Here is a 15,483-nt window from a genome sequence, read left to right as displayed (position 1 = left end):
TGGCTCACACCTGTAATCCCAGCACTTTGGGAGGTTGAGGCGGGTGGATCATGAGGTCAAGGGTTCAAGACCAGCCCGGCCAACATGGTGAAATCCTGTCTCTACTAAAGATACAAAAAATTAGCCAGGCATGGTGGCGCATGCCTGTAATCCCAGCTACTCAGGAGGCTGAGGCAGGAGAATCACTTGAACCGGGGAGGCAGAGGTTGTAGTGAGCCAAGATTGCGCCACTGCACGCCAGCCTGGGCAACAGGGCGAGACTCCATCTCAAAACAAAAAACAAAAAACCCCAAAAATACTTGTTGAATGAATAAAGAAAATGAAAACAGGAAGCCTTACAATTTCCTCAAGACACTGAATGGTCCCAACCGAGGCATCCACTAGCAGCAGAGAGAGATTCTGAATCAAAGCCTGGGCCTTGGCTCTGTGGGAACAGCAGAGATCAGCGGTCATTATAAGATTGGGAAGCTGAACTTGGCCAACAGTGCTTAGGGCTATCCCACCAGTGTTAAATAACTGCTCTCCCTGGAAACCGAGCCCCACCCTAAGCCCCGTTATGATGGACTGCCTATGGATCTGGAACTCCTTGGGAGAAATGCACCTCTTCCTTTAGGAGACAAGGAAAGTCCTGTGAGAAGCTGACCTTGGAAAAGTCAGCAAAGGCAAAAGTACCCCATATACCTGGCAGAGTCCCCTTTGGGGTTGAGGTAGAGTTGGCGGAAGGCATTAAGCACAGCTTCCCGGACACCAGGCTCCTTAGACCAGATGAGAGGCAGCATACGGCGCACCCCAAACAGGGCCTGGGGTACCCCAAATTGGAAGACCATCACAAAGAATTCAATCACCTCCTGCACCACTGAGAGAACATGTACAAATGTCACCCATCTACTTCGCAAAACCCCCTCAATACCTAAAGACAGAACCTTTCTGAATGTAACAAGATGCAAATGGAGGCCTTCCTCATTTTCCCTGAGAGTGTCGACTCCTCCTGTAAGGCCTTATCATGAAATACTATATGCATTAAAATGTATAAGCTGTGTCTAGAGGAAGCAAATAGAAATAAAGAACCCCTGCCTTTTTTTTCCTTTTTTTAAGACACAGGTTCTTATTCTGTTGCTCTGGCTAGAGGGCAGTGGCATGACCACAGCTCACTATAGCCTCAAACTCCTGGGCTCAAGCAATCCTCCTGCCCAGGCTTCCGAGTACCTGGAACTACAGGTGTGTGCCATCAAGCCCAGCTAATTTTTGTTTCTTTGTAGCAATGGGGTCTTGCTATGTTGCCAGGCTGCTCTCGAACACCTGGCCTCAACCTGTCCTCCTGCTTTGGCCTCCCAATGTGTTGGGATTACAGGCATGAGCCATCGTGCCCAACTGAGAACCCCTGCCTTTTAAAGGAGGAGATAGATGTATCAATAAAATATGGACAACAACTCCAAGATCCATGGCTGGGTGCAGTGGCTCACACCTGTAATACCAGCACTTTGGGAGGCTGATGCAGAAGAATTGCCTGAGCCCAGGAGTTGGAGACCAGCCTGGGCAACAAAGGAAGGTCCCATATCTATTATTAATAAAAATTTAAAAAATTAAAAAATCCAAAAGAACCCCAAGGCTGTCCTTACGGAAAGGAACTCTGGCATACCTGTAGTTGTGTTTTCATACATCATCTTGCTGGTAATGCCAATGGCCGCTGTAATCTTCCGGGAGAAGCTGTAGGCATCCTGCAGATACTGCACCAGCATCTCCTGCTTCACCAGTTCATCACTTCCCCTGGACTCCTCAGGCTCCAACACACTGGGCTTATTTTTACAGACAGTCTGTCCTGTGACCATGTTTCCTACAGACTCCTGGGGATTCTTTTCTTGTGTGGAAGCTGCTGGGCCTAAGGAGTTAGAGAAGTACAGGATGATTTCTTTCGTTCAAGGGGATACAGGGGACTCCAATAGCTGTCAACATTCCTGGATATTTACTTACTTATTATTTTATTATTATTATTTTTGAGACAGAGTCTCGCTCTGTCGCCCAGGCTGGAGTGCAGCGGCACGATCTCGGCTCACTGCAAGCTCCGCCTCCCAGGTTCACGCCATTCTCCTGCCTCAGCCTCCCGAGTAGCTGGGACTACAGGCACCCGCCACCACGCCTGGCTAATCTTTTTTGTCTTTTTAGTAAAGACGGGGTTTCACCATGTTAGCCAGAATGGTCTCGATCTCCTGACCTCGTGATTTGCCCGCCTCGGCCTCCCAAAGTGCTGGGATTACAGGCGTGAGCCACCGCGCCTGGCCTACTTATTTATTTTCCTTCTTTTTTTCTTTTGAGATGGGGTCTCACTCTGTTGCCCAGGCTGTGCAGTGGCATGGTCACCGCTCACTGCAGCCTCAACTTCCCTGGGCTCAGGTGATTCTCTCACTTCAGCCTCCTAAGCAGCTGGGACTACAAGTGTATGCTATCACACCTGGCTAATTTTTTCTGGTATCTCTTATAGAGATGGGGGTTTTGTCATGTTGCTCAGGGTGATTTTGAACTCCTGGGCTCAAGCAATCCTCCTGCCTTGGCCTCCCAAAGTGCTAGGATTACAGGCATAAGCCACCACCTCTGGCCCTGGATATCTCTTTTCACAATGTGAAGATATGAAATTAGAACTTACTCTAAAATATCTTAATTTCTCAAAAACCATACCTAAAGTCCTCTATGCTCTGGACAGTCACCCTGTGACTATCAATCTTAGGCCTGTGGGCTGCTTCCATTCCAGAGCAAAGGCAATGCCAATTCATCTCTGGGATCTTCAGCACCAGGTTCTGTTAACCAGGCTGATGATGGCATAAAGTAAATGCTCAGTAAATACTAGTTGACATGTGTTATTTATTGACTGAAGAAGGAAAATGATTACCTTTGAAGATAAGTCCTAAGATATTCAAGAGCCTGGTCTCCTCTGACTCCTCTGGGTCTATACGACTGAAGGGTTCGGACTCCTGGAAGTGGCCTGTGGCTTCTCGAGTGAGACTGATGGCCTGCCTGAAAGAACACGAACACCAGCCTGTCAGCACCCAGAAGAATGTCACTGCAGCCTTTCGTAAAGGAGTTTACCTCACGATTCCATCAAGTCCCTGGACCTACTGCCCAGAGAAAAGGAGCACTTAACATGCTTAAAAAGTTGTTACAGCACCTGCTAAGGGGTAGGGCTCAAAACACCTTTCCTATTTTTTTCCCCCGACTGCCCATCTGCAAACATTTTTCTTATTTCTGAAGCTACAAGGCATTACTACAGTCTTCAAAAAAACTCCAATAAGGCTTTTTAACGTTTTAAAATCATAAACCTACTCCGAACACCTGTTTAAAACTTTTCCTAAGTTTAGAAACAATAAACTTTCAATAATTAGTTAATTCGGGCACATCCAGACAGTAAGATTCTATGTAGTCATAAAAAATAATGGGGACACGTGAGCCCAGGAGTTCGAGATCAGTCTGGGCAGCACAGGAAGACCCATCTATATAAAAAGTGAAAAAAGTTAGCCGGGTGTGATGGTGTGTGCTTGTGGGCTCAGCTACTCGAGGGAGCTGAGGTGGGAGGATCACTGGAGCCTGGGAGATCAAAGCTGCAGTGAGTTGTGATCATACCACTGTACTCCAGCATGGGCAACAGAGTGAGACACTCTCTCTCTCAAAAAAAGACGAAAGTGGGAAACTATGTATAAATATATATATATATATATATATATTTTTTTTTAGAGACAGAGTATTGTTGTCACCCAGGCTGAAGTGTAGTGGCATGATCTTGGCTCACTATAACCTCTGCTTCCTAGGTTCAAGTGATTCTCATGCCTCAGCTCCCCGAATAGCTAGGATTACAGGTATGTGCCACCACAACTGGCCAATTTTTGTAATTTTAGTAGAGATGGGGTTTCGCCATGTTGGCCAGGCTGGCCTCAAACTCCTGGCCTCAAGAGATCCACCAGCCTTGGGCTCCCAAAGTGCTGGGATTACAAGTGTGAGCCACTGCACCCGGCCATCTATAAATTTCTTTTTTTTTTTTTTTTTTTTTGAGATGGAGTCTTGCTCTGTTACCCAGGGTAGAGTGTAGTGGAGCAATCTCAGCTCACTGCAACCTCTGCCTTCTGGGTTCAAGCAATTCTCCTGCCTCAGCCTCCCAAGTAGCTGGGATTACAGGCATAAGCCACTGCGCCCAGCCATAAGTATTTTTAAAAACCACTGAGACACATAGTTAAGTGAAAAAAACAAGATGGTAGATCAGTGGGTACAGAATTCTATCAGTCATGTAAAAGGGGGAAAAAAGAATACATGTTTGACTGCTTATCTACATGTTATCTTCTTCCATGTTGCCCAGGCTGGCAAAAGCCAGGCATGGTGGTGTGTACCTGTAATCCCAGCTACTTGAGAGGCTGAGGCAGGAGAATCGCTTATTTTTTAAAATATATTTCCACTTTTAACAAAATTTAAAAATCATTTAAGTCAGGCACGGTGGCTCACGCTTGTAATCCCAGCACTTTGAGAGGCCGAGGTGGGTATATCCCTTGAGTCTAGGAGTTCGAGACCAGCCTGGGAAACATGGCAAAACCCCATCTCTAACAACAACAACAAAAAAACAAATACAAAAAACTTAGCCAGGCATTGTGGCGTACACCTATAGTCCTAGCTACCAGGGAGGCTGAGGTGGGAGGAACACATGAGCCTGGGAGGTGGAGGCTGCAATGAGCTCTGATTGTGCCACTGTTCTCCAACCTAGGTGACAGAGTGAAACCTTGTCTCAAAAAAAAAAAAAAAAAAAAAATTCAAAAAAGTTTTGTTCTAAGCCAAGTGTGGTGACATGTACCTATAGTCCAAGTTAGTACTTGGGAGGCTAATGTAGGAGGATCACATCAACCCAGAAGTTCAAGTTCAGCCTGGGCAACACAGTGAGGCCCTGACTCCATTAAAAAAAAAAAAAAAGAAAAAACAAAAAGTAAGTTTTGTACCAATGTATGTTTATTTATTTATTTAATTTTATTTATTTATTTATTTTTTTGAGACGGAGTCTTGCCCTGTGACCCAGGCTGGAGTACAATGCACTGATCTCGGCTCACTACAACCTCCGCCTCCTGAGTTCAGACGATTCTCCTGCCTCAGCCTCCTGAGTAGCTGGGATTACAGGCGCCCACCACCACGCCCAGCTAATTTTTTTTTTTTTTTTTTTTTTTTTTTTGAGACGGAGTCTCGCTCTGCCGCCCAGGTTGGAGTACAGTGGCCGGATCTCAGCTCACTGCAAGCTCCGCCTCCCAGGTTTACGCCATTCTCCTGGCTTAGTCTCCCGAGTAGCTGGGACTACAGGCGCCCGCCACCTCGCCCGGCTAGTTTTTTGTATTTTTAGTAGAGACGGGGTTTCACCGTGTTAGCCAGGATGGTCTCGATCTCCTGACCTCATGATCCACCCGTCTCGGCCTCCCAAAGTGCTGGAATTACAGGTTTGAGCCACCGCGCCCGGCCTAATTTTTGTATTTTTAGTAGAGACGGGGTTGCACCATGTTGGGCAGGATGCTCTCGATCTCCTGACCTTGTGATCCGCCCGCCCTGGCCTCCCAAAGTGCTGGGATTACAGGCATGAGCCACCGCGCCCAGACTGTTTAAATTTGTAACTGGAAGCAATACAACTCTAGATTTGTAATCTGAATACTTGGGGCCAGCTCTGCTATTTACTTAGCTGTTTGTGACGGTCAAGTTATCTAACTTGATCTCTGTTTCTCCTTATCTGCAAAATGGGGAAGACAATCTGATAATATCAGCTACCTCCAAAATTGTGTGAAGAAACCATAAAAAGTTGTACAAACTTAAGGCAGACAATATAAAAAGCAGAGAGGAAAAGCTGCTGGTTGTGAGGCAAAAAACTTAGTTATTAAGAACTTAAGCTCCAGCATTTACTGCTGAGGATTTCTGAAGGAGGGGCAAAATCTTTAACCTGAGAAGAAGCCTTCTTCAGGCTGGGCCTGGTGGCTCATGCCTGTAATCTTGACACTTCGGGAGGCCGAGGCAGGCGGATTGCTTGGGCCCAGGAGTTCGAGACCAGCCTGCACAACTTGGCAAAACTCCATCTCTACCGAGAATATAAAAATTAACTGGGCACAGTGGTTCACGCCTGTAATCTCAGCACTTTGGGAGGCCGAGGCAGGCGGATCACCTGAGGTGGGGAGTTCGAGACCAGCCTGACCAATATAGAGAAACCCCATCTCTACTAAAAATACAAAATTAGCCAGGTGTGGTGGCGCATGCCTGTAATTCCAGCTACTCAGGAGGCTGAGGCAGGAGAATCGCTTTAACTCAGGGGGGTGAAGGTTGCAGTGAGCTGAGATCGCGCCATTGCACTCCAGCCTAGGCAACACGAGCGAAACTCGGTCTAAAAAAAAAAAAACCATATATGTGTATATATATATATATATATATACATATATAAATTAGCCAGGCTACTCGGGAGGCTAAGTGGGAGATTGCTTGAGCCCCAGCAGGTTGAGGCTATACTGAGAGGCTGTAGTGAGCTGTGATTGCGCTACTGTACTCTAGCCTGGGCAACAGTGAGATTCTGTCTCAAAAACAAACAATCCTCTTCTAATTGACAGGAGAAAATACTAGAATGTTTGGTGGAACATGCACTTATAAAACTATAGTCTCTATTTTTGCTTTAGCAAAATAAAAAAGAGAGACACTAAAGAAACATAAGGGACTCATAGGGCAAACAAGCCACTCTCTAGCCTTTTAAAAACAGCCCAATTAGGTAATAAGTAAATAAATACCAAGTAACTTGTGGCTGAGGTTTAAGAACACTTGTTGGCAGCTGAGTGCGGTGGCTCACGCCTGTAATCACGGCACTTTGGGAGGCTGAGACGGGTGGATCACCTGAGGTCAGGAGTTCAAGACCAGCCTGGCCAACAAGGTGAAACCCCGTCTCTACTAAAAATAAAAAAAATAAGCCAGGTGTGGTGGCGCACGCCACTTGCGAGGCTGAGGCACAAGAATTGCTTGAACCTGGGAGGCGGAGGTTGCAGCAGTGAACCAAGATCGTGTCACTGTACTCTAGCCTGGGCAACAGAGTGAGTGAGACTCCATTTCAAAAAAAAAAAAAAAAAAAAGAAAACAACTTGTTGACGGCTATAAGGGCTTTTGTTGTTAAGTTCTAGAGTCACAAAAACACTAGGAGAAATCTTCTCTAAGATCAGGTTTCATACTAGGTTTGAAGATTAAGGTAGTATTATGCATGTTTGATATTATTAGCTCATGAAATTTAGAATTAGAAAGTCCTTAGAGATCATAAGATCTAATCAATTTCTTATTTTATAGATAATGAAACTGAGGCCCAGAAAGTTAAGCAACTTATTCAAGATCATGCAACTAGAACTTATTTATAGGTGCTCTTCTTCAATTGAAGGAGGACTAATGTTTAATTACAATATTGTTAACATTTAATTGTTTCAGTAGTTTCTTTAAACATTTATAAAGTAGAAACACATGCTTAATTGTGGACTATGCCTATAGTCAGAGCATTACTACATGAAAACATCTACCATCATTTGGCGGCAGCATATCTGAGTACCATTCATTTAAAAGAAACATAAGTTTCTCAAAAGTTAACTCTAAACATAAACAGATCATGAAGAATATCCCATTCTTTTGCCTACTTGTAACTAGCTTTGGCAAGCAGTTGATGGATGCGTCCTTTCACCTCTTCAGTCGTCTCTGTATTGGCAATTCGCTCAGGAATCTCCTCTTCTCCCTGGGGAAGCTGTAGAAGCTGCTGCAGGGTAGACTTCAACTCTGGCAGCATGGCTTCCCACTCCTCCTCTGGGTCCAGCACCGCAGCTAAATTAGAGTATCACTCAGTCTCTTTCATTGGAGGTTTTTATTTATTTATTTTTTTGAGACGGAGTCTCGCACTCTCACCCAGGCTGGAGTGCAGTGGCGCCATCTAGGCTCACTGCAAGCTCCGCCTCCCAGGTTCACACCATTTTCCTGCCTCAGCCTCCCGAGTAGCTGGGACTACAGGCACCTGCCACCTCCCCTGGCTAATGTTTTGTATTTTTAGTAGAGACGGGGTTTCACCGTGTTAGCCAGGATGGGCTCGATCTCCTGACCTTGTGATCCGCCCGCCTCGGCCTCCCAAAGTGCTGGGATTACAGGCCTGAGCCACCGCGCCCAGCCACGTTGGAGTCGCGCTCCTCCATTGCAAGGAGAAGCCTGTCTGAGGTTAGGACTCCAAGGCAGTAACTACTTACAAGATGCTGCAGTTCGCCTCTGGGCCCTCATCTCTTGTAATTTCTGGGTCTCCTTCTGCAGTGGTCCAGCAAGGTCAGTATCACTAAGCTATCAGGTAAAATGAATAGCAGGGTCAGTAAATGACATACTTTCATCCCTGTTTCCATTTAATTCCTTCTCTTTTGGTGGACCAAGTCTACTTACCTTGCAGGAAAAAGGATTATTGGCTAGAAAACTGGCCAGCAGCTGGATGGCATTTTTACATACTAGCACTGACTTGTCTGCCAGACGTCCCACAGCTAAAGCCACCACTGCCTGGAAACGTGTCAAGGGGAGAGCCTGTGTTGGGTAGGAAGAGAAGAATCTGCTCAAGTCCCACATCATCCATTTTGTTCAAGATGATCTTTAAGTGTACTCTGAACAGAGCTACCCACTCACTCTAAAATACCTTTCTACAGAATATAAATTAGGAGTACTCCTTGTAGTGGTAAGACACATTAGAGTCCTTAAAGGGAGCCAGATATCCTTGTCCTTGGTAGAGGAAGACTTTTACTACTGATAATAAAAATGTGAATTCTAGACTTTTTGGGGCAGATATTTATCTTTAACACTGGATTCCTCTTTACACTGGTACACAGAGAGGTACCATATGTCTTTGCCACATAGAAGGTTGCTTACCTTCTGCTGGACAATTCGGGTGAAAAGCTGCAAAACACGGCTCCGCACAAAGGAGTTGACATCATGGCCATGGGCTTGTAAAGTATCCAAGAATTGGTCTCTGGTGTCTCGGGCTGCTGCTTCCAGTTGATCGCCATTGAGAACCTGCAGCACCATCTCTGCCATGGCTGCTAGCACAGCATTACGCATCATGTAATTCTAAGAGAGAGCAGCATAAAGGGGTAAAACCTTTAGTCAAGGCGAAGCTTGCTTGTGCTTGGCCATAACTTTTTCGATTAACTGCCTAGGTATTCAATCCCAAGGTCACAGGAAAAAGCTGAATCCCGAAGAGGACTTGTTGCTCAGAGAATGCTAGAACAAACAAGGGCCAAAACCAATTTTTCCTCATAGGGCTCACACAGGAAAGCATGGTAGTAGCTAAATAAAAAAATCACATCCACTCACCAACGAACATTTGAAAAGCATTTTTTACTACCTTTCAGCTGAGGTCTCAAAGCCTTTATTTATTTATTTTTTTTGAGACGGAGTCTCACTCTGTCGCCAGGCTGGAGTGCTGTGGCACCATCTTGGCTCACTGCAACCTCTGACTTCATGGTTCAAGTAATTCTCCTGCCTCAGCCTCCCAAGTAGCTGGGATTACAGGCATGAGCCACCACACCCAGCTAATTTTTGTATTTTTAGTAGAGACAGGGTTTCACCATGTTGGCCAGACAGGTGGTCTCAATCTCCTGACTCATGTTCCGCCCACCTCAGCCTCCCAAAGTGCTGGGATTACAGGCGTGAGCCACCGTGCCCATCTGTGTGTTTTTTTTTTTTTTGAGATGTTGTCTTGCTTTGTTGCCCAGGCTGGAGTGTAGTGGAGCAATCTCGGCTTACTGCAACCTCAGTCTCCCGGGTTCAAGCGATTCTCCTGCCTCAGCCTCCCAAGTAGCTGGGATTATAGGTGCCCACCATCGTGCCCAGCTAAGTTTTGTATTAGTAGAGATGAGGTTTCACCATATTGGCCAGGCTAGTCTCAAACTCCTGACCTCGTGATCCACCCTCCTTGGCCTCTCAAAGTGCTGAGATTATAGGCGTGAACCATGGCGCCCATCTGTGTTTTGTTTTTTGAGACAGTCTCGTTTTGTCACCCAGGCTGGAGTGCAGTGGTGCGATCTCGGCTCACTGCAACCTCCATTTCCCGGGTTCAAGCAACCCTCCCACCTCAGCCTCCCAAGCAGCTGGGATTACAGGCGTGCACCACCACACCCAGCTAATTTTTTTTGTATTTTTAGTAGAGATGGGGTTTTACCATGTTGGCCAGGCTAGTCTTAAACTCCTGACTTCAAGTGATCCGCCTACCTCAGCCTCCCAAAGTGCTGGGATTACAGGCATGAGCCACCACACTCGGCTTCAAAGCCTTTGATCCTTGCTAGTAAATATCCCCTCCTTTCCCTCCCACTCTCCTTTCCACGCTTTACTGACAGAAAATGAGACAGAAACATGGAAATCAGCCTTAAGAGTGCCAGCAAGTCCAATACATAATCTGGTGGAGAGCAGGGTTAATGTTGTTGCCAGGCCAAGAACCAGAGAGAAAGGTCTTGCACAAAAAGTTAAAGTAAATTAGATGAACAAGTGGACTGTCTTTGTCCTTGACATTCACCTAGGAGTGCCTAACATCAGTATGGGAATCAGCCAGGTTAGCATTCAGGGATGAAAGAGAATGGAGAGAGATGACATGGGTTGATTTGAGAAAGCTCACTGTTTGAGGAAGCAAGGCAAGTCAGGTGGTGGGAAGACGCTTTATCCTGAGGAATAGATGGGACTCAGAGTCAAAGCTGAAGGCTAAGCATGGTAGTGCCTGTAATCCCAGCACTTTGGGAGGCTGAGGCAGGAGGGTTGCTTGAGACCAGGAGTTTGAGACTAGCCTGGGCAATATGGCAAGACCCCATCTCTACAAAAACTAAAAAAATTAGCTGGGCATGGTAGTATGTGCCTGAAGTCCCAGCTACTTGGGAGGCTGAGGTGGGAGGATTGCTTGAGACCAGGAGATCGAGGCTGCAATGAGCTATGATTGTGCTCCAGCATGGGTGACAGAGCCAGATCCTGCCTCCAAAAAAAAAAAAAATCAAAGCTGAGTTGCTCTTACTAGACTTAAGCTGTGGAAATGTCATCTCCCTTACCAGAACTGGATAAAAGCAATGTGAATTGAAAGATTAACAGATTAATAAAAAGCTCTTTATTCAACAAACTTGAACTGCTTCTCTACAGAAAGGAAATGTCACAATGATAAATCTAGACAACTTGTCAAAGCTACTTTCTTGTTCTGTTAAGAAACGGCCTTTCAACACTGGACTTAAAATCCCCAGAAAAAGCTCAGTGATCCCTAGTGGACCACCTACCTCTCCATCCAGGTGATCTAGCAAAATGCACATGCTGGACATCAGGATAGCTGGGACACGTTCTGCTAGTTCTGTCAGGAATGCTGCAAAGCCCTTTGTCCCTGAAGGGTCTCGACTCAGCTCTTGGGGACACTTTTGTCCAATCTCTCTACACAGGGAAGAAAACACAGCCATGGCAACATAGATCAATTATTCAGATCCTAGTAAGGGTACTACAGGGTAAGACAGGTATCTAATATCTGAAGGAATCTACAGTTGCACAGATAATGTATTTCCAATCTTTCTTTATTCCCTCCCCAAGGAAAATGAGCATGAGAAACTTCAAGAACGAAGAGTCACCTTACAATCTCTCCCACTATGCTCTTCATTCCATAGTCAGTTGCCCATAGACTCACAGCTGCAACCAGTACAGGTGCCAGGTGTTCAAAGTGCTGCAGCATCTGGATGATCTTCACTGTAGCACCTGTGGAAGCACTAAACATAAGAAATTATGGGCAATATAAAAAAGGCGGGGCAAAGCAATGGGTAACTTACTGAGCATATGGTTATAACGGGTCAAGGCTACACCAAGCAGGTGTGTTATGGCTTCCCGAGTGGAGCGGTTCTTCTGGTGACTAATGGTGGGATTCTCCAGAAGGCGGTAGCAACAGCCAGTAACCAAACTGAGAAAGGAAGAGTTTGAGATGATGAAAGCAGCTGTCTGGATCCAATCATATCAGAGCCCTGCCTCATTCATTCTATCGCTACTGCTCCCAAAGTCACGGTTTTCTTTATTCTAGCCATTACCTTCTATAACAAGTTGCTTTGCTTTGCTGACCCCGGTTAGGTACTCCTTCCTTCAAGATTACCAACTTTCAACCAGTTGTGATGCTGACAAAGAACCTGAATATATGATAAAAATATGACAGAGTTGGCCGGGTGTGGTGGCTCATGCCTGTAATCCCAGCACTTTGGGAGGCCAAGGCAGGTGGATCACAAGGTCAGGCATTCGAGACCATCTTGGCCAACATAGTGAAACCCTGTCTCTACTAAAAACACAAAAAATTAGCTGGGCGTGGTGGTGGGCGCCTGTAATCCCAGCTACTCGGGAGGCTGAGGCAGGAGAATCCCTTGAACCTGAGAGGCGGAGGTTGCAGTGAGCTGAGATCATGCCATTGCACTCCAGCCCATGCGATGTTGCGAGACTCCATCTCAAAAAAAAAAAAGAAGGCCGGGCGCGGTGGCTCACGCCTGTAATCCCAGCACTTTGGGAGGCCGAGGCGGGCGGATCACGAGGTCAGGAGATCGAGACCATCCTGGCTAACACGGTGAAACCCCGTCTCTACTAAAAATGCAAAAAATTAGCCGGGCGAGGCGGCGGGCGCCTGTAGTCCCAGCTACTCGGGAGGCTGAGGCAGGAGAATGGCGTGAACCCGGGAGGCGGAGCTTGCAGTGAGCCGAGATCGGCCATTGCACTCCAGCCTGGGCGACTAAGCGAGACTCTGTCTCAAAAAAAAAATAAATAAATAAATAAATAAAAAGAAAAAGAAAAAAAAAGACAAAGTCACCAATGACTTCTCATTCCTAAATATAACGACTGATTCAATCCTCATCGCAAGTGATCTTTCACAGCAGCATGTGATATAGTTAATCAGTTTCTCCTTGAAATATATGCTTTATCTTGCTTCCAGAACACGAGAACAAGACTCCTTTCCCAGTTTCTTTGGCTAGTTCCTCCTCACACTCTTTTTATTGAGACAGGGTATGCCTCTGTTGCCCAGGCTGGAGTGCAGTGGTGCGATCATGGCTCACTACATCCCTGACGTCCTCATAGCTCAGGTGATGCTCCCACCTCAGCCTCCACCATGCCCAGCTAATTTTTCTATTTTTTGTAGAGACACAGTTTCACTATGCTGCCCTGGCTGATCTCCAACTCCTGGGCTCAAGTGATCCTCCTGCCTCATCCTCCCAAAGTGCTAGGATTATAGGCGAGCCGTGAGCCATGCACCCGGCCTCCTCACTCTTCATGCTGGAGAGCCCTCAGGTACCCGACCTTGGATTCCTGCTCTCTTTTAGCTACACTTATTGATTTGGTGATTTCATTCAGTCTCACGGCTTTGAATACTATTATATTCCCAAATGTGCTATCTCTAGCCCAGACCTCACTCCTGAACTCCAGATCTATATATTCAACAGCCGAATCTGACAACTTTGCATGGCTGTCTAATAAACACTTCAAACTTTGTATGTCCAAAACAGAACATCTGATCTTCCTCCCAAAACACCTATTCACAGCCTTCTCCCTATCTCAGTTACGGTTAACTCCACCCTTCCAAATGCTCAGACCAAAACCCGGGAGAGTCACCCTTGACTGAACTTTTACCCTCACACCTCACACCCAGTCTGTTAGCAAATCCTGTAAGCTCTACCTTAAGGAAAAAGTATATAATCCAACTACTTCTCCCCATCTCCACTGCCACGCCTTGGTCTAAGAGACCATCATCTCTTGCTTGAGTTATTGGAACAGCCTCTTAACTGGTCTCTTGCTTCCCCTTTCCCTCCATAGTCTATCTCAATACAACAGCTAGGATGGCCCTGTTAAAGTACAAGTCAGATCACCTCACCTCCCTGCTTGTGGCTCCCCAGTGGCTCCATTTCACTCTGAGGAAATCCCAAAGTCACCATGATGACCCACAAGAACCTGCGGTGTGGATCCCCACTGCTCCCATGGCCTCACAGCCTAGCCCTCTTACCTGCTCTCAGCTGACAACTCTCTGGCCTCCTTGCTATTGCTCGTACGTGCTGGACACACTCCCTCCTCAAGGTCTTCACATTTGCTATTCCTTTTCCTTGCCATTCCTATTCCTCCACATATTCTCATAGCTATCAGTCACCTCCTCTGGGTCTTTGCTCAAATATCACCATCTCAAAGAAGTCTTACTAGAGTAGCTTATCTATCTGTTTGTCTGTCTATTTTTTTTGAGACAGGATTTTGCTCTTGTCACCCAGGATGGAGTGCAATGGTGCAATCTCGGCTCATTGCAACCTCCCCCTCCCAGGTTCAAGTGATTCTCCTGCCTCAGCCTCCCAAGTAGCTGGGATTACAGGCGCCCACCACCACGCGCAGCTAATTTTTGTATTTTTTTAGTAGAGACAAGGTTTCACCATGTTGGCCAGGCCGGTCTTGAACTCCTGACCTCAGGTGATCCCCACGTCGGCCTCCCAAAGTGCTGCGATTATAGGCATGAGTCACTGCACCTGGCCTAGAGTAGCTGATTTAAAATCACAACCTTCTTCCATCACACTTATTTTACTTATTTTAAAAGTAAGACTTCTGGTCTGGCACGGTGGCTCACGCTTGTAATCCCAGCACTTTGGGAGGCCAAGGCAGGCAGATGACCCAAGGTCGGGAGTTCGAGACCAGCCTGGCCAACATGGAGAAACCCTGTCTCTACTAAAAATACAAAATTAGCCAGGCGTGGTGGCTCATGCCTGTAATCCCATAATCCCAGCTACTCAGGAGGCTGAGGCAGGAGAATCGCTTGAACCCAGGAGGCGGGGGTTGTGGTGAGCCAAGATTGCGCCATTGCACTCCAGTCTGGGCAACAAGAGTGAAACTCCGTCTCAGAAGAAAAAAAAAACTTCTGCTCTATAGTACAAACTCTAAAAGGGCAGAAATTTTTGTTTCTAGTGCCTATAATGATGCCGGCTGCACAAGAAGGAGATTCTCAGTAAATACTGCTTCAGGAATAAACAGGCATTTAGAGATGACAGGAATTCACATCAGTTTCTAACATTCCATTATCTAGTTCTTAGCAACTCCATGTTATGATTACACTTTTATTACAGATAGAACTGAGACATGAAATGAAGTATTTAAAAGGCAGATCAGCCGGACACGGTGGCTCATGCCTGTAATCCCAGCACTTTGGGAGGCCAAGGTGGGTAGATCACCTGAGGTCAGGAGTTCGAGACCAGGCTGGCCAACATGGCACAACCCCGTCTCTACTAAAAATACAAAAATCAGCTTGTGGTGGCGGGTACCTGTAATCCCAGCTACTCGAGAGGCTGAGGCAGGAAAATCACTTGAACCCAGGAGGTGGAGGTTGCAGTGAGCCAAGATTGCGCCATTGCACTCCAACCTGGGCGACAAGAGCAAAGCTTTGTCTCAAAAAAAAAGAAAAAAAAAAAAAGGCATATCTAGCAACAGAGCCTC

At 46.3% G+C, this 15,483-nt stretch overlaps 1 protein-coding gene across 1 annotated transcript in view; it reads right to left on the bottom strand.

Moving 5' to 3' along the window:
* NCAPD2 (non-SMC condensin I complex subunit D2) overlaps positions 1 to 15,483 on the bottom strand; it is a 37,174-nt gene that overhangs the window by 8,244 nt on the left and 13,447 nt on the right. The window contains exons 7-17 of the mRNA XM_001105024.5: positions 11,823 to 11,950; positions 11,628 to 11,751; positions 11,289 to 11,436; positions 8,908 to 9,105; positions 8,434 to 8,568; positions 8,250 to 8,337; positions 7,656 to 7,836; positions 2,885 to 3,009; positions 1,640 to 1,879; positions 682 to 856; positions 340 to 424 (exon numbers count right to left, since the gene is read on the bottom strand). Coding sequence (XP_001105024.3) covers positions 340 to 424; positions 682 to 856; positions 1,640 to 1,879; positions 2,885 to 3,009; positions 7,656 to 7,836; positions 8,250 to 8,337; positions 8,434 to 8,568; positions 8,908 to 9,105; positions 11,289 to 11,436; positions 11,628 to 11,751; positions 11,823 to 11,950 — 1,627 coding nt within the window. The remainder of the gene's footprint in view (positions 1 to 339; positions 425 to 681; positions 857 to 1,639; positions 1,880 to 2,884; positions 3,010 to 7,655; positions 7,837 to 8,249; positions 8,338 to 8,433; positions 8,569 to 8,907; positions 9,106 to 11,288; positions 11,437 to 11,627; positions 11,752 to 11,822; positions 11,951 to 15,483) is intronic.

Source organism: Macaca mulatta, chromosome 11 (assembly GCF_049350105.2).
Source record: "Macaca mulatta isolate MMU2019108-1 chromosome 11, T2T-MMU8v2.0, whole genome shotgun sequence".
Lineage (NCBI taxonomy): Eukaryota > Metazoa > Chordata > Mammalia > Primates > Cercopithecidae > Macaca > Macaca mulatta.
Note: the sequence above shows the minus strand (reverse complement) of the source record. Positions and strands in the feature narration are given on the sequence as shown.